Genomic DNA, 17,182 nt, shown 5'->3' on the forward strand with positions numbered 1-17,182 from the left:
CCACTCCATGTGACATCCCAACCCACACTCTGCTACTGACATTTTATCTCCCACTGAACAGCCCGGCTGTTGTAACATTTTCAGGATTCTTAATTTATGTCTTGCAGAATCTAAAATCAGTTGGCAGGAACTTTAAGAAAATAACCAGTGTTGACAGGCACCTTTATACTTCAAGAAGCTGGTACACCTTAGTGCTGCTAAAAGCTAGGGAATGTTCTCTACTTTTTTCTTCCAAAATATGTCTAGAAGACAGTGGGATGGAGATAGGGAGCTGTCGTAAATCATTTGATTTCTCTTTTCAATCTAAACTCTGTGAAAGACCTTTCTTTCCACCCAATATCTGCTAACAAGCTCATTCTCCTTTCGTGGTATGAGTGACTCCAGCATTTAATTAATTAATTAAATTAGAGTAACAAAGAAAAATTAACTGAGGTTCTTATATGTAGCCAAGAACCATGGAAAAGTAAAATGACTCAAAAGTAAGATCAGCAATGTAACGTTTGTGTAAGCTTCATAACCTACTGAACTGTTGATTCTCAGAACACTAGGGAGGGAAGATAGTCTGATGATGACGATTCCTACTTTACAGAAGAGAAAGCGAGGCCCAGAAAATGTAAATAACTAGCTGCAAATCACTCAGCCTTGAAGAAATTGCGACTCAAACCCAAATCACAGGTTCTTTCCATTATATCACCGTGCTGCTTTGTAAAAGTAGCGACTTTGAATTGGTCAATCACATGAATATGCTAAAACCTTTGCTCTTGAGTCTTGGCAGTGCTGAACACTTGGCGCTCTCGGGCTTATACCTGTCAAAGCTAGGATGCTGGTGTACACCCTAACTCTGGAGAACTCAGCCTCCATCCTCTTCTCAGAGTGGAGTTATATCTACTTATCCATTATGTAGTGCTTCAGAGTATAGACTCTTGAGCCAGGTGACTGGCTCTGCCACTCACTAATAACTGACCTGGGCAAGCTACTTAACTTTTCTGGGCCTCATTTTCCTGTACAGTAAGATGGAGATGATAACAGCGCCTATCTCATAGGATTGTTGTAAAGATTAAATGAGTTTATGTAAAATGCTATGTACAGGTTAGTATCACCCATCTGTTTGCCACATGCTTTCATAAGTGCACTATAGGGTCTTCCCTGGTGGTCCAGTGGTAAAGAATCCGCCTTACAGTCCAGGGGATGCAGGTTCAATCCCTGATCAGGGAACTAAGATTCCACAGGCCGACGGGCAACTAAAGCCCGCACGCCACAACTAGAGAAGAGAAAACCCACACGCCACAACTAGAGAGAAGCCCACGCACCACGACGAAGAGCCTGAGCACTGCAACGAGAAAAGATCCTGCGTGCTGCAACTAAGACCCGACACAGCCTAAAATAAATGAATAAATAATAAGTAAATCTTTAAAAAAAAAGCCAGTGCTTTCTTTCTAAAAAAAAAAATTAAAAAAAAAAAAAGAACTATAAATGCACCTGTAATATGCTTATGGAAACCTCTGGTTAGATGATAAAGCCAAGAAAAGCTTTGCTCCATTCCAGGAGGTAGGAAATTAGTATACTCCTTTTACACAGTACCTGGCACATAGTGGAGATTCAAAAAACATTTTTAAATTGAACTGGATAGTACCATAACTGAAAGTGGTAGTCCTGATCTTTCAGGCTCAACGTCCAGATTTTTCAAGTATTTCTAGTCCACCTCCCCTCCACTCCCCACCTCATCTATCTCGAAGGGCAGAGACCAGGAAAAGGATGGGCAATCAGTTCCCACAAAGCTCAAGTAAGAGTAAAAATCAGTTCTGAGAACTGTGCAAAATATATGTCCTTGTGCCTGAAGTTCAAAGGGCACGATGTATTTCCTCTACAAAAAGCCCAGGAGGCTATCTTTATATATTATTGGGGCGAAAATCCTAACAGCCCTCAGTAACAAACAGCTTGCAGCAGGTGTTTCCAATTTTTCTTATTTGCTCCCCCGACTCCTAGACTGCCAGAGAAGCCTGGCCAACGGATCCATACTCCTGAGCCCACTGAGCGAGAGTGGGACGCTTCACGAGGTGACCTAGGTTTGGGAGGAGTTAAGTTTGGGAAAGGGAGAGACGCCTTCAGGACAACTACCAGGTGGCGACCCCACAGCACCGGCTCTCTGGAAGGGAAAGAGCGGACTCACCCCGCCCAGCCCCTCCCCTCCCGCCCTAGGCCCCGCCCCGAGCCCGCCCCCTCAACCCCGGCAAGTCCCTCAGCCTCCCGCATGATCGGCAGGGCGCTTGCGCAATTCTTAGGGCGTCTTGGTACTGCCCGAATCTAAACGTGACGGAAAGAGGCAGGCTCGTATTCCCCACACACCGCGCTACAGAGGCTTTCCGCGCTGCCCTAGAACTTGTTTTGCCTTTTTGGCCCGGAGAACCTGGCTTCTCATTCCGTTATGTGGCTTAAGAGGGCATGTTTTAAATTAGGCGATCCCCGGGCAGCCTGCCTTTTGGCGCAGGGTCCTTGGGCTGAGTCTTCGGCAGACACCCGGGAAAGCGGGGTCCTTCTCTGGGGCGGTCGCGCGGGCAGTGGCTCCCTGAAGTCGACACCGGGCAACATGTATTATAAGTTTAGTAGCTTCACGCAGAAACTGACGGGAGCGTGGGCTTCCGACGCTTATAACCCTCAGGTACGGGTAGCGCCGCGCCGGTTCGGACGGGAGAAGTGGCGGCCCGAGTCTGCACCTGGCAGTTTCAGCGCCGGAGCCAGGCGAGGCTTCTGCCCGCGCTTCGGTTTAGTTGGTCCCTCATCTCTTGTCACGCACTTGCCGTGGCCATGGAGGCTCCTTAATTCTGTAGCTGCTCCCCGGCGAGGCTGGCCTGGTGTGGAAGTTGGGCCTGGCACTCAGCAGCGGTCAAGGTGACCCCCGAGGTCGTTGCTGGTGGCTCGTGAGGTCGGCGGGGCCCAGAATGTGACCCGACCGAGTCCGAAGTTTGGCCCTGTCCTTTTTTTTTTTAAGGAAGTCCAGCTTTCATTCTCCTCAATGCCCCATTGTCATCCTCCTGCCTCAGCCCCAAAGACAGCCTCATCCAAGCACCAGATTTGGGAGCTGGGGTGATGGTACCAGCGGAAGCCATAGGGGCAGAAGGGGCTGTGTGATCAGAATTAGAAGACTTAAAGAGTTAATTCAAATGTTTGGGTGAGTCTTCGCAGTTAACGTGCAAAGAGCTGACATTTTTCCAGCTGTAAAATGGTTGATGGTTGCTCTTGAGTGGTCTGAAAAGTATTGCGACTTCACTCAGATTTTGCCAATGGGATTATCAGTCTCTAGCTTGTAGTGTAGAGATGAAAAACTTTAGAGTCCCAGACTCTTAATTTGGGCTCACATCCTGGTTTCGCTGCTTTAATTTTATGACCTTGATCAAGTTAATTCATTGTGAGCTCAGTTTCCTTTAGGGCAGCTGGAGTACAGATTAAAAGAGGTGTGTGTCATGTGACTAGCAATCGTTGGCAGGTGGCTATTACTGGATAAGTGGTAGCTATTCTCGAGAAGCTAAGTCTGAGATACCATCATTTTCATTCTCAATTCTCAGGGTAGGTAGGGAAGGGTTGATGAGATATGCAGTTGGAAAACTGGACTGGAACAATAAGGGCCCCAGGTGGGGTGTAAAGAATGCTCCATTGTTGTTACCTTTTCTTTCTTCTGTGAAACACCGTAACTTGCTCAAGGGGAAGGATGTTTAAGGATGATTTCGATGTAAGATTAGATGTGCTGTTAACTAGGATAGGGAGGGCAAGAAAAAGCACGTTTTTTTGGGGGTGTGGGGTTGGGGAGGAAGGGTCCAGGTTTATAAATATTGAGCTCGTGATGAGATGTCATGTCTGATTGCAGCTGGATTTATGAATAAGGAGTTTAATAGATCTAGGTGTCTTCAGCCCGTAGGTGGTAGTAGAAGCTGTGGTGGGGGAGATCATCCAGGGAGCAAGCACATGGGAAAGAAAGATGGAGTTACGATTAGATTACAGAAACAGGAAGGGAGAGTGGAGGAGGAAAATTTATCATAAGAACAATCCAGGATTAGAAGGGAAAGCAGCGTGGTGTCGTTGAAACCAAATTGATAGTGAGGTCTAAAGAAGGAATCGACAACAGTGACTTATCTTACAGATTATAAGAAATAGCTATTTCTATTATATTTGCTTCTATAAAGAAGCAGGTAGTCTTAAAACATAAAGGTGTGTGTTTTTCAGCACATTTTTGACAAACACACTGTGTAACCCACACCCTTATTAACATATACAATATTACATCACTCCTAGGAAGTTCCTTTTTACTATTGCCCTGTCAATCCATGTTCATCTTCCTATTCATATTTTTATCACTATAAATAGTTTTGCCTGTTTTTGAATTTCGTATAAATGGAACCACACAGTACTGTTTTGTGTAAGCCTTCTATTTCTCAATATTTTTGAGGTTCATTCATGTTATGTTTATTAGTAGTTGGTTTCTTTTATTGCAGTATAGGATTTCACTGTATGAATATATCACAATTGATCTATTCCATTGGTGATTGTAGAATTTCTTTCAATAGAGTTTTAGCATAATCTAGATTTTGTTATCTAGTAAGAAAAAGTGAAATTTTGAACTAAAACTGACACATCTTGAAATTAATTGGCACTTAGAGCAGATATTACCCCAAGATGCATTTGGTACAGAGAGGGATTAAAGATTTCTAGCTCCACTTGAATTGTGTTTCTCTTGAGAATTTGGACTTCTTAATTACTTAAGGATTTCTTAAGTTATGTTGAAAGAAGTGATATTATGTAGGCTTTATATGAATATTGTAGGCTTTATATGAATTGCAGATTTCAGAGTGATTGTGACAGGTATCCCCAAACCAAGGGTTCTGACTTTGGTAATCAGGAGTACTTCAATTTTTCCTTTCTTGGAAACTTTTAAAATGTTAGCATACTGTAAAATGTAGGTGTAACTTTCAGTATTATGTAAAGTGAATAATCTAACATGCATTGAGTAAACTTATGGAAAAGCTAGTTCTCTAACAATAGTACAGGTAGAGATTTATAAATCAATCTGATGGCAAGTAATTGTCGGGAGGGTATTTCCAGTGGTTGAGTGAAGAACATTTTGCTTACCTTTCTGTGTCCTTTGTTAAAAATAAATTGAGGCCAATAAGCATATGAAAAGATGTTTGACATCATAAGTCATTAGGGTAATACTAATCAAAACCACAAGGAGATACCACTTCACACCTGCTAAAACAAAAAAGACAACAGGTGTTGGTGAGAATGTGGAGAAACTGGAACCGTACTACATTGTGGGGGGAATTTAAAATGGTACAGCCTCTTTGGAAAACAGTTTGGCATTTTCTAAAAAAGTGAAACATAATTTTACCGTATGATCCAGCAGTTCCTCTCCTAGTTAAGACGGCAGGATATTCTAGATTAAGAGAACTGCGAGAGTGGAGGAGGAGAGGGGGGCTGCAGGGGGAATCATTGAGTAGGTAAGTTTAGCTGTGGTGGATGGAGGTAGATCATGAAGGGCCTAGGATGGTAGGACTTAATTTTGTGAGAAATGAATAAGAATTTACAAAGCAACTTGATGCTGAAAGTTGTGGTAGAGTCTTGTCCAGAGGTTGAAACAAGGGCATGGCCTCTTCCCTTTAGTTTCATGAAAGGTTTATGATGGAGGAGTACGTATCATAACCAGAGCTATGCTTTGAAAAGATAATCTGACTGGGAGAGACCAGTGCCGGGGGATGCCTGTTATACCCATAAAAGAGTTCAGGGTCTTCTCAGTAAGAATGGAGAAAGAGTCAGAGGCTGGAGATGAGTACTTAGCGCCCGGTGAAGGAGATTTTGGAAATGAGGAAGGAGGACTCCAAGATGACTGGGTAATGGTAGGATGGTGGTGTTTCCCCCAGAAACAGGGAGCTCCTGAGTAGGCTTGTGAGAAACTGGGTGAATTTTGGATTCACTGAGTGTGAAATGTCAGGGAAACATGGAGGTGGTGGTACCTAGCTGGCAATTGGAAATGAAAGGACTCGATTACTGCAGATTGAAACTTGTTTGTAGTCCTGAATCAGAATGAAAGAGCTCGTAAGTTTCTATCATTTAAAAATTAAAACATTTTTGGGATAATTCTCTTATTTCTCCACCCTTCTTCCTCCTCCTCCCCAAAATTAAAAGGTAGAAGGAAAGGGGAAACTTTGGGCCAGTCAATTTTGAGGTGAAAAAAATCATGTTTACTTTTCTCTCTTAAAATTTGGAGCAGCTAAAGTAGACTAGGAAGAACTCAGCTACTAAACGTGGTAAAACAGTTGAATGGCTCTTAATCAGTTGTAGAGGTAGTGATTGTGTAAACAGCTAAGAGATTTGATACTCAGCGAAACCTGTGATTTCCACTTGGTCTACAGTCCACTTTTTTTTTTTTTTTTTTTCCGGTACGCGGTCCTCTCACTGTTCTGGCCTCTCCCGTTGCGGAGCACAGGCTCCAGACGCGCAGGGTCAGCGGCCGCGGCTCACGGGCCCAGCCGCTCCGCGGCACGTGGGATCCTCCCGGACCAGGGCACGAAACCGTGTCCCCTGCATCGGCAGGCGGACTCCCAGCCACTGCGCCACCAGGGAAGCCCCATCCTCTGTTTTAACACAATTACTGGTTGCTGCATTAAGAGTAGACTGTAGGGCAGCAAGGATGGAATAAAATCAGGATGACCAGTTAGGAGGCTGTTTTAAAAATCTAGGAGTTTGGACCAGAATGTGGATTGGTGAAGATAGGTGAGAAGTGGTCAGATTCTAAATATAATTTGAAGGTAGAGCCAAAAGGATTTTCAAATGTGTGAGTGAGAGGTATTAAGAACAATTTCAAGGTTTTTGGCCCAAGTACCTGGAAAGATGGGGCGTTATCATTTATTGAGATGAGGAGGGGCATATTTGAGGCTCATAATTCCTCTAGGTTGGGGCATCCGTGGCCCTGGAAGAAGGCCTAGGCGAAGGGATTTGCTGTAGATCCCTTCCTGTAAATGTAGCTTCCTGGTCTACTCTTGAGAACCCTAGTGCTAGTCTTATCTAGCTGCCTTGAAACACTGGAAACCTTGACTGCTCTTATATTGTTAGGAGGTTTAATTATGCCTAGGGTGAAATACCTTAGCACCGTTTGGATTCTTTTTACCTGTGGGGCCGAGACAGCTGATTACTGATGGTGTGGTGTAATAAACATGTGTGGGTTTGAATCCCATCTTACTTGTGACTTTTTTTTTTTTTTGCGGTACGTGGGTCTCTCACTGTTGTGGCCTCTCCTGTTGCGGAGCACAGGCTCCAGACGCGCAGGCTCAGCGGCCATGGCTCACGGGCCCAGGCGCTCCGCGGCATGTGGGATCCTTCTGGACCGGGGCACAAACCTGCATCCCCTGCATCGGCAGGCGGACTCTCAACCACTGCGCCACCAGGGAAGCCCCTGCTTTACTATTTTTTTAAACATCTTTACTGTAGTAAGTATAGTTGCTTTACAATGATGGGTTAGTTTCTGCTTTATAACAAAGTGAATCAGCTATATGTATACATATATCCCCATATCCCCTCCCTCTTGCGTCTCCCACCCTCCCTATTCCACCCCTCTGGGTGGTCACACAGCACTGAGCTGATCTCCCTGTGTGATGCAGCTGCTTCCCACTAGCTATCTGTTTTACATTTGGTAGTGTACATATATCAGTGCTACTCTCTTACTTCGTCCCAGCTTATCCTTCCCCCTCCCCGTGTCCTCAAGTCCATTCTCTGTGTCTGCATCTTTATTCCTGTCCTGCCCCTAGGTTCATCAGAACCATTTTTTTTTTTTTAGATTCCATATATATGTGTTAGCATGCATAGTTGTTTAAAAATATGGAACGCTTCACGAATTTGTGTGTCATCCTTGCTCAGGGGCCATGCTAATCTTCTCTGTATCGTTCCAGTTTTAGTATATGTGCTGCCGAAGCGAGCACACTTAGGACATTTCTGAGCTTTGTTTTAATCATCTGTAACATGGGCTGGTAATAATTTATGGGGTTGATGTGAAGAGTAGATTTCGTTATGAAGATTGTTTAGGAACCTGAAAAAAAATGTTTATTATAAGTGAAAAAAGTAGAATGTGGGGTTTTGCACTGTGACTATAAAGATTAACATATGCCTATGGGGCTTCCCTGGTGGTGCAGTGGTTGAGAGTCCGCCTGCCGATGCAGGGGACGCCGGTTCGTGCCCCGGTCCGGGAAGATCCCACATGCCGCGGAGCGACTGGGTCCGTGAGCCATGGCCGCTGAGCCTGCGCGTCCGGAGCCTGTGCTCCGCAACGGGAGAGGCCACAACAGTGAGAGGCCCGCGTACCGCAAAAAAAAAAAAAATATATATATATATATGCCTATGAAAAGATTGGAGGAGAATATACAATTCATAATAACTGATGGGATAAGATAATGGGATTATAGGAACTTTAAAATTTGATATTCTGAACTTTTACAGTATTATAAATGGAAATATGGAATTATTTTAAGCTGTTAAGATGGTTGATAACTCCTGTTTTGAGATGATCGTGTTCGAAAACTTTGCTATAGTTTTGAATCACTTAACAGGTAAACGAATACAAGGCAGCTAGGTATAATCCCATCTAAAAATGCTCTCACATTAGTCCTGTCAAAACATGAGTTTAATTTCAAACCAGTTTTGGAGTTGCTTGGTAGGAAGGGTTTTAAAATTTTTGCATTCAAGGGAAAATGATCATAAGGAGAAAATACGAAGAGCTCACAGAATGATGAGGGAGTGTCTAAAATTCTCCAGTTTAAAGAGAGAACTTTCTTATAGCCTTGTTATCTCAGTAGTTGGAGCCCCGGTTCTGTCCCTGACTCCTAAGTCTCTGTTATATTCCAAATGTAGACTAACAGCTTACTAAGCAGACTTTCTCTTCAAATGGATTGTTGTTTTTGAGCAGTAGTTGACGAGAGGTAGCAGGGGCAGGTAGGTACTTAAATGCCAGGGTTCTGGACTTGAGAGAGGCTTGAGTTCCCACACTTGCCTCTTTTTGTTATGGAGTCTCAGGCAAGTCACCCTCTCTGATCCAGTTTTCTCCTCTGTAAAAAGGGAAAGGTAACATCTCCCTAGGATTGCTGTAATGATGCGTATGAAATGCTTAACATGATGCTGGGCACATAACAAGAGCTTGGTAGATATTAGCTGCTATTATTCCATAACACTGATATCCATAATGGCAGAGATTGAATGTGTCCTATATATTTTCAGTATAGAGTAATTACTTAGTAAAATATGTTGAATGAGTGAAAGAACAGAAAAAAAGGCCGTGATTCTTTCCCATTTATGGGACTGTGTTAGAAGAAATAGAAGCCAAAATTACTTCAATGCCTTTTTGTTGCTCTGTTGATCCCAGTGCCTGCCTGGTGGGAGTAACATTGAGGTTTTCAGTATGTGATCTTTAGAATAGGTCTCTTGTCAATTATAGGTAAGGTTAGATTTTTTTGAAGAGATCAAGTACAATCTGACAACTCTTATTAATTTGAGCAAAGGATTTCCTTTTTCATCTGTAAAAATAGAAGAGGCTGAGCTTTGTTTGCTAACTTTAAGATTTTATTTTTCTGAGTTAGAATTTAATATAAAAGGATAGATTTTATTGATTTGTAACTCTGAGTTCCTTAGTGTGATCTGTAGGTTATTTTGGAGAATCATTTATCTATCCGCCACTGTAGGTTTACTCCATCAGATAGAAACCCAGAGTTCCCTTTAGGTTCTTTTTTTTTTTTTTTAAACAGCTTTGTTGAGATGTAATTCACATACCATACATTTACTCATTTAAAATATATGATTAAATGGTTTTTAGTGTATTCACAGACAATGTGCAACCATTACCATATTAATTTTAGAGCATTTTTATCACCTCAGAAAGAAAGCTGTACCTTTCAGCTATCACCTTCCTCTTCCTTAACACCTCCCGCCCCTCCTCCCCTGTCCCTTAGCAACCACTAATTTACTTTCTGTCTCTGTAAATATCCCTATTCTGGACTTTCATATATTTGTGGTCTTTTGTGACTGACTGCTTCTACTCAGCGTACTGTTTTTTTTTTTTTTTTTTTGGTGGTGCGCGGGCCTCTCACTGTTGTGGCCTCTCCCGTTGCGGAGCACGGGCTCCGGACGCGCAGGCTTAGCGGCCATAGCTCACGGGCCCAGCCGCTCCGCGGCATGTGGGATCTTCCCAGACCAGGGCACAAACCCGTGTCCCCTGCATCGGCAGGCGGACTCTCAGCCACTGTGCCACCAGGGAAGCCCAGCGTACTGTTTTTAAGGTTTATCCATCTTGTAGCATGTATCAGCACTTCATTTTTCTCCCCCCTTAGATTCTTTTTAAGACTGTGTGTTTGTCCTTCCTTTCTCTGTCACATGTGGCTGAGGCAGCTGCTGAGCCCCCGAATCTCATTCAGCTTATGTTTATTGAATGCCTGCTGTGTCCCAGACACTGCTTTAGGCACATGCTACTTCACGCAGTCCTTTCAGTGGTAGACACTCTGTGTATGTAGTACATGTGTATTGTCGTACACACGTCACAATGAGAACACTGAGTTTTCCTTTTTTATTTTTACAGTATATATTTTTTAACTTACAGATTTATTAATGCCAGAAAGTTCAGTTGCTCTGCTGTAATTGTTTTGTTTTGTTTTCTGGTCCTGAAAGACAGCTCTCTTCCCATTACAGGCTCTTCCAGATTGAGATATTTCTTTACTGTGTGTCTGGAAAGTTTCTGAAGTCCACTTTGAGATTCCATGTTGGTACACCTACTCACCCAGAGGAGAAAAGGGACAGCCAGGTTTCTTTTGAAATTTAACCCAAAGTTCATATAGATGATAAATGTTTTATTGGTTTGATGAGAAGATAGACACAGTGGGTTTATCTGGAAGCTTAGATTGGGCCTCTGTTGTGGTTTGCTTCTCCCCCGTCTGCCTCCCCCACCTTAACCAGCAAGAGAGTTCTTGACTGTGTTTGCTCTGGAAATGGGCGCTAGGGTGTTTTAGGGACTTTAAACCTAAATGCTTTGTAATGCAGAGTTGGGGACTTTCCTTCTCTCTTGTGTGGTGGAATCACTGACTCCACTCTTCTGGACAGCCTTCTCCTGGAAAGGCTTGTTCACATGCCCAGGCATACTTTCAACTTGACCTTTTCCTTTTTTCCTGCAGGGATTAAGGCCTGTGGTTTCCACAGAAGCACCGCCTATCATATTTGCCACACCAACTAAACTGAGTTCCAATTCTACTGCATATGATTATGCTGGGAAAAATAAAGTTCCAGAGCTGCAGAAGTTTTTCCAGGTGAGAGAAGACACTAGAACAGTGAAGGCTGTGAAGTAAATAGACCTAAAAAACCCTACAAAATGGAGTCTTAATCTAGTTTGCTACTCACTTCCCTGTTTTTTCTTAAATAGAAGTTTCTTGATTTTAGTTTAAGCCATAAACTGGTAGAACTTCATGTAGGTAGAAACTGATAAAAGAGGAGAGGGTGATTAATTTCCTCATCAGTATTTAAGGTTATGCAGATTTTTAAATTGCATATGTAGCTGTTGATCATCCATTGGATGGAGGAAGCAATAGCATATATATAATAATACTGTGAATAATCCAGTATATATTAGGCTTTGTGGCACATGCAGTGACTTTTGGCAATAAGTTTTCTTCTAGTTGATTTTTGCTTGCTTGATATTAAAATTCACTGAACTGTTCCTAGAAGTGGGGGAGGCTCTCTTGGGTTTGCTGATTAGCAGAGAAGCTAGGATTGGACTTAAAAATATGATTAATGTTAATCTACCTACAGATAATTGAGAGGTCAGTGACTCAACTGTATCTCAGGTATCGTGGGAGTGGCAATAGCTGTTACTGCTGTTGCTGGAAGGTAGCTTCCCCCTCCTCAAAAATATGTCCAGATTTAGGACCACCTTGGGGACTTTTGATCAGTTTAATCTCCTTTTTTTTTTTTGTGGTACGCGGGCCTTTCACTGTTGTGGCCTCTCCTGTTGCGGAGCACAGGCTCAGCGGCCATGGCTCACGGGCCTAGCCGCTCCACAGCATGTGGGATCTTCCCGGACCGGGGCACGAACCCGTGTCCCCTGCATCGGCAGGCGGACTCTCAACCGCTGTGCCACCAGGGAAGCCCAGTTTAATCTCTTTTAATCTGATAACTCAGACTTGAGTGGGCATTTGGGGTCTTGAGTTGCCGTGGGGAGGGATTTTGGAGACTGTGCAAAATAATGGATTAAACATTTTATGGAGTCTCATTATTAAATAGGGGTTTAGCAGCTTAATAGAAAGAAGGTAGTTGAGTACAAAATGGACATGAACCTGTTAACTGACCTGGTGTGCTTAGACTTAGTCCACTAATGATCAGAAGTCAGACTAAATGTAGAGCATTTCTTATGCCTACAGGTCTTTGATTAGCTGCTGATTACCTTTGCCTTTAAAAAAAATTCACCAGTGCTCCTTTTGTAATTAAGCAATATATGATAAATTCCTTAGAAATGTGGATTTGTTGCGCACATGTTCCTGAGGCTGCATTTTGGAGAATGACTTTGGACTTACAAACTTCAGCTACATTAGTAAGAAATACACCAGTGTTTCAGTTAGCATTCTAGTAGATTTGGGCTTTTTCCACTGCAGTGGGTTGATGGATTAGTTATAAAGTAGAGGCATTTGTTCTATATTAGCCTAAATTGTAGCATCTTTTTCTTATCAGCCATATCCTTGATAATTCTTTCTTTCAAGAAATCCGACGGTGTGCCCATCCACCTGAAACGAGGCTTGCCTGACCAAATGCTTTACCGGACAACCATGGCGCTGACTGTGGGAGGGACCATCTACTGCCTGATCGCCCTCTACATGGCATCACAGCCCAGAAACAAATGAGTTAGGCTGCAGAGGACTGGTTTGCTTTTTAGCATAAATCCTTTGAATTTTCATTTTTCATTATTTCTGTAAAAAAAATTTTTTTCTTTAACTTGAATGGCCTACTTAACATTCTTCAAGAAAAACAAATTAAGACAGTATTTTGGTTTGTTATGAAATGCACATGGCCTGGCAGAGCTCATTCGACAGTTAAAACTATTGTTTAAAGAAATGCTGCTGCTCTCTGCATTTGGGCTTCTGATTTCCCTGGAGGTTCTGAATGAAGGTTACACACAGTCTCATTATGGCAGTCTGTGCTGAGGTCCTTGGGGACTTTTGGTGGAGTTTTGAGCTTGGGATGGAGAAGCCTTTTTGGATTTGGATGTGACTGAGGAAGGAAAACAAGCTAAGGCCAGGCACATGAGATGAGAGATTTTGAGTTAGTAGTCACGTTGGGGATTTTTCCATCCTGCAGTAAAATGTTAATAGAGATTATTTGCAGTCTGCCTCTGTTCATTGGGCAGTTTGTTTCAAAGGGTTATTTGCGTCATCTCAGATCTTTAGTGAAATTTCATGTGTAATTGCTATGTATTTATTCCACCATGGGAACAGAGAACACCTGTTTAGTGTTGCACTTTAGACCAATGTCTGTTTTATTAATACAGCTGTGACACAAATTCTCCTTTACCTTTTAAAAATGTTATGGCTTTAAATTATGATTTATTTTAATTGTGGAATAAATACATGAATGAAAAAATCTCAAGTTTGAAGTCCTTTTAAATAAGCTTTCAAAATAATTTCAGAACGTACCAGAGGCATCTTAAACCCGAGTCTAATTTCTTTCTTTTTAATTAGACACTAGATAATCTTTACAAAACGGTTCCTCAAAGTCAAGTAATAGGAGGCGAATGGCATATTCGTGATTACCGTATGGTTCCTTATAAGAAACTGCCTTACCCCTTAGTGAAATGTGCGTGTAGCACACAGTTCATTTAGACAGTAATTTCCTGTGTTGTCACAATTGGTAGACTTCACATACCCTGTATTAATGCTGGAAAAAGGTGGAATTTTATTATATAAAGTGGTGGTCTGTATTTTGCCATAGCAAAGAACAGTAACCTCTTACTGAAGATAAAATACGGCGTGTGAAAAGTCAGTATCATTCTCACAGGCTAGGAAACCCTTATTTGTCTGTACAAGTCTAAACTTCCTTGGTATTTCCCCCAAGTTTTTATTTTGAGAAACTTCAGAAAGATTGTAAGAATAGAACAATATATCCCTGTATGTTCTTCACTTAGATCACCAGTTATCAATATATTGTCCACTTTGCTTTTTCTTGCTCTCTCAAACACAGGCACACATAATATATGTACATAATACACACACACACACACATTTGGTTTTTGCTGAATCATTTAAGATTAAGCTATGGAATTGTAATTCAGCCATAAATACTTTAGCCAGTATCTCCTAAAAATAAGGACGTTTAGTTATCATGTCCCTTTAGTCTCCTTTTATCAAGAAGAGTCCCCACTGTCCTCCATGACATTGACCTATTTGAAAAATTCAGGGTAGTGTTTTGTAGAACATCCTTCGATTTGGATTTGTCTTACTGTCTCATGATTGGATTCAGGTTGAGCAGTTTAGTCAGGAATTCTCTGTATATGGTGTGGTGTTCTTATTGTATCAGGTGGCACTTGGTACCAGTTCGTCCCATTATTGGAGAGTTGAAGTTGGTTAACTTAATTAAGATGTTGTCTGCCTTGTAAAGATACCCTTTCCCCTTTGTAATTAATAAGTAATCTGTAGGGTGATATTTGAGACTGGGAATATCATGTCCTCAGTGGTTTTGTACCCAGTGTTAGTGTTCCTTGGTGATTCCTGATGGAATCATTTATTACTAAGGTGGTTGTAAAAAAGTGATTTTCTAATTATTATTGTTGATGTATCTCAGTGAAGAGGAGTACTCCCGTTTTAAGAGGTTTTATTGTAATTTTCTCATTCAAGGTAATAACCACCCATACCATTGTTCATGCTGATTCTCAAATTTGGCCCAAATTTGGCTTCTGTGTCCCACTGACAGTCTTTGAGCAGTTTCTTACTTTCTGACACACAGAATGCTGTCCACGTTTACCTTGTATTTTCTCTACCCCAGTTTCTTCTGTTCACTTTCAGGTATGTTCTGTCATATATATAGATGCATTTTCCTTCTCTGTCTTTTATTTTTGCCTAACTGATACTGTACATTCCTACTACTCATAGTTTGGAGATTGTTCTCTATCTCATTTTTCTGCATTGTATTCCATTTTATGAATACCCCATAGTTTAACTAGTCTCCTTTTAAAAAATTTTTTTTAATTAATTAATTAATTAATTATTTAAAATTTTTGGCTGCGTTGGGTCTTCGTTGCTGTGCGCAGGCTTTCTCTAGTTGCGGCGAGCAAGGGCTACTCTTCGTTGTGGTACACCGGCTTCTCATTGCTGTGGCTTCTCTTGTTGTGGAGCATGGGCTCTAGGTGAGCGGGCTTCAGTGGTTGTGGCACGTGGGCTCAGTAGTTGTGGCTTGCGGGCTCTAGAGCGCAGGCTCAGTAGTTGTAGCCCACAGCCTTAGTTGCTCCACGGCATGTGGGATCTTCCCGGACCAGGGCTCGAACCCGTGCCCCCTGCATTGGCAGGCGGATTCTTAACCACTGCACCACCAGGGAAGCCCCTAACTAGTCTCCTTTTGATGGTTATTTAGTCTTAAATTTTTTGCTTTTACAAACACTGCCTTAAACATATCTTCTTTACATGTCATTTTACATATTGCTGGATGTATTTGTAGAATAATTTCTAGAAGTGAGACTTTTTTTTTTTTTTTTTTTTTTTTTTTTGCGGTACGCGGGCCTCTCACTGTTGCGGCCTCTCCTGTTGTGGAGCACAGGCTCCGGACGCGCAGGCCCAGCGGCCATGGCTCACAGGCCCAGCCGCTCTGCGGCATGTGGGATCCTCCCGGGCCGGGGCACGAACCCGTGTCCCCTGCATTGGCAGGTGGACTCTCAGCCACTGCGCCACCAGGGAAGCCCTAGAAGTGAGGCTTTTAAGGCAGAGAGAATGTGTATCTCTAACTTTGATAGCTATTCCTCACTGTGAGAGATGGTGTGGATGTACAATCCTATTTAGCCATGATGAGGGTGCCTGTTCCTCCTCACCTTTGTCAGCCAAATGCATTGTCAAACTTTTTCATCTTTGCCAATCTGGTAATGATAAAATGTCTTTGGTTTAAATTGTCTTTCCACTGTAATTAGTGATGTTGAATATCTTTCTTTAATTTAAAATTTATATTTAAAAATTTAAAAATCTTTTTATTTTTAAAGGTAAAATATATTTCCTTTTTTGTGAACTATCTAATCATGTACTTGGCCTCCTTGTTTCCAGGTACTTTTTGATAATGCTGTAAATGTTATTGGTCCATCAGGCCGAATTCCTCAGAAGCACTCTACTGACTCGTCTGAGCCAAACGCCTTCTGATTGCAAGTCTCAGAAATTCATTAAAACCAGCCAATGCAGAAAGGGGGATTTTCTAGAATCTGAGTGGAGCTGGGCCACAAGGCCTACCTTTGGGACCAAGGTGGTTGTCCTTTCTGTTATTCTCTTGGCTGTGCAGCTGTTTAACTCTTGTTTCTGTGGACCAGCTTTATCTCTGTTTCTTGTTGCACATGGTAGGAAATGGTTGTCTAGCTCCAAATTCCAGGAGAGAGAATATCATTGGCCCCTTGTGGGTCCGGTGTCTTCCACTGGGCCAGTCAACTGTTTGGTGCCAGCCTATGGGGAGATGCAGTGAAGGAGCTCAGGGTGTCCTCTTCTTGGGTCTTAACTGAAGGCTCCGAGCCTTTCACCGTGTTCTCAGTTAGGATTATTCCTTCTAAGCATGGTACTTTGAACCCTTGCCAGGTTGGATTGTTTACTTAGAGGGGGGCCATCCTCCTTGTCAGTGCTGTCTCGATGAGATGCTGTCAACAGAGGGACAGTTACTCTCTTCACCTCTTCCAGATCATGTGGTTAGTCTTCACAACAGTGGTCTGAACTCATGTAGCTCTGGGGGTAGGAAAACTCCATGGAGTACCCAGGCAAGGATAATTTTAAGGGAATCAATTTTTAGGTCCTCAACTTCTGTTATATTTCTAAAGTTGAGCTGTCTGAGAACACGCCTAGCATAAGGGGTCTCTTATCACCTTTTCCATTCTGCAAAAGGAAAGCAAACCCTCACCCATTCTAGTCAGGACCATAGTGTGTTGCCTGCTCTCTGGGGTGCC

General features: G+C 42.5%; 1 protein-coding gene and 1 non-coding gene across 3 annotated transcripts; one reads left to right on the plus strand and one right to left on the minus strand.

Moving 5' to 3' along the window:
* Positions 1-2,500: 2,500 nt before the first annotated feature.
* Positions 2,501-13,010, plus strand: COX7A2L (cytochrome c oxidase subunit 7A2 like). Of its 2 annotated transcripts, XM_073791416.1 has the most exons (4): positions 2,569-2,659; positions 7,300-7,475; positions 11,193-11,324; positions 12,768-13,010. In XM_073791416.1, the coding sequence occupies exons 2-4, from the start codon at positions 7,326-7,328 to the stop codon at positions 12,906-12,908; spliced, it is 423 nt and encodes a 140-aa protein (XP_073647517.1). In that variant the 5' UTR covers positions 2,569-2,659; positions 7,300-7,325; the 3' UTR covers positions 12,909-13,010. The 2 variants fall into 2 exon arrangements, with proteins under 2 accessions (XP_004310910.1, XP_073647517.1); XM_004310862.3 differs by lacking the exon at positions 7,300-7,475 and having other exon boundaries at positions 2,501-2,659.
* Positions 7,858-7,964, minus strand: LOC117307970 (U6 spliceosomal RNA). Its single transcript, XR_004521911.1, has one exon. It is a non-coding gene; the product is annotated as a U6 spliceosomal RNA (small nuclear RNA).
* Positions 13,011-17,182: the final 4,172 nt, after the last annotated feature.

The sequence above is a fragment of the Tursiops truncatus genome, chromosome 14 (assembly GCF_011762595.2).
Source record: "Tursiops truncatus isolate mTurTru1 chromosome 14, mTurTru1.mat.Y, whole genome shotgun sequence".
Classification (NCBI taxonomy): domain Eukaryota; kingdom Metazoa; phylum Chordata; class Mammalia; order Artiodactyla; family Delphinidae; genus Tursiops; species Tursiops truncatus.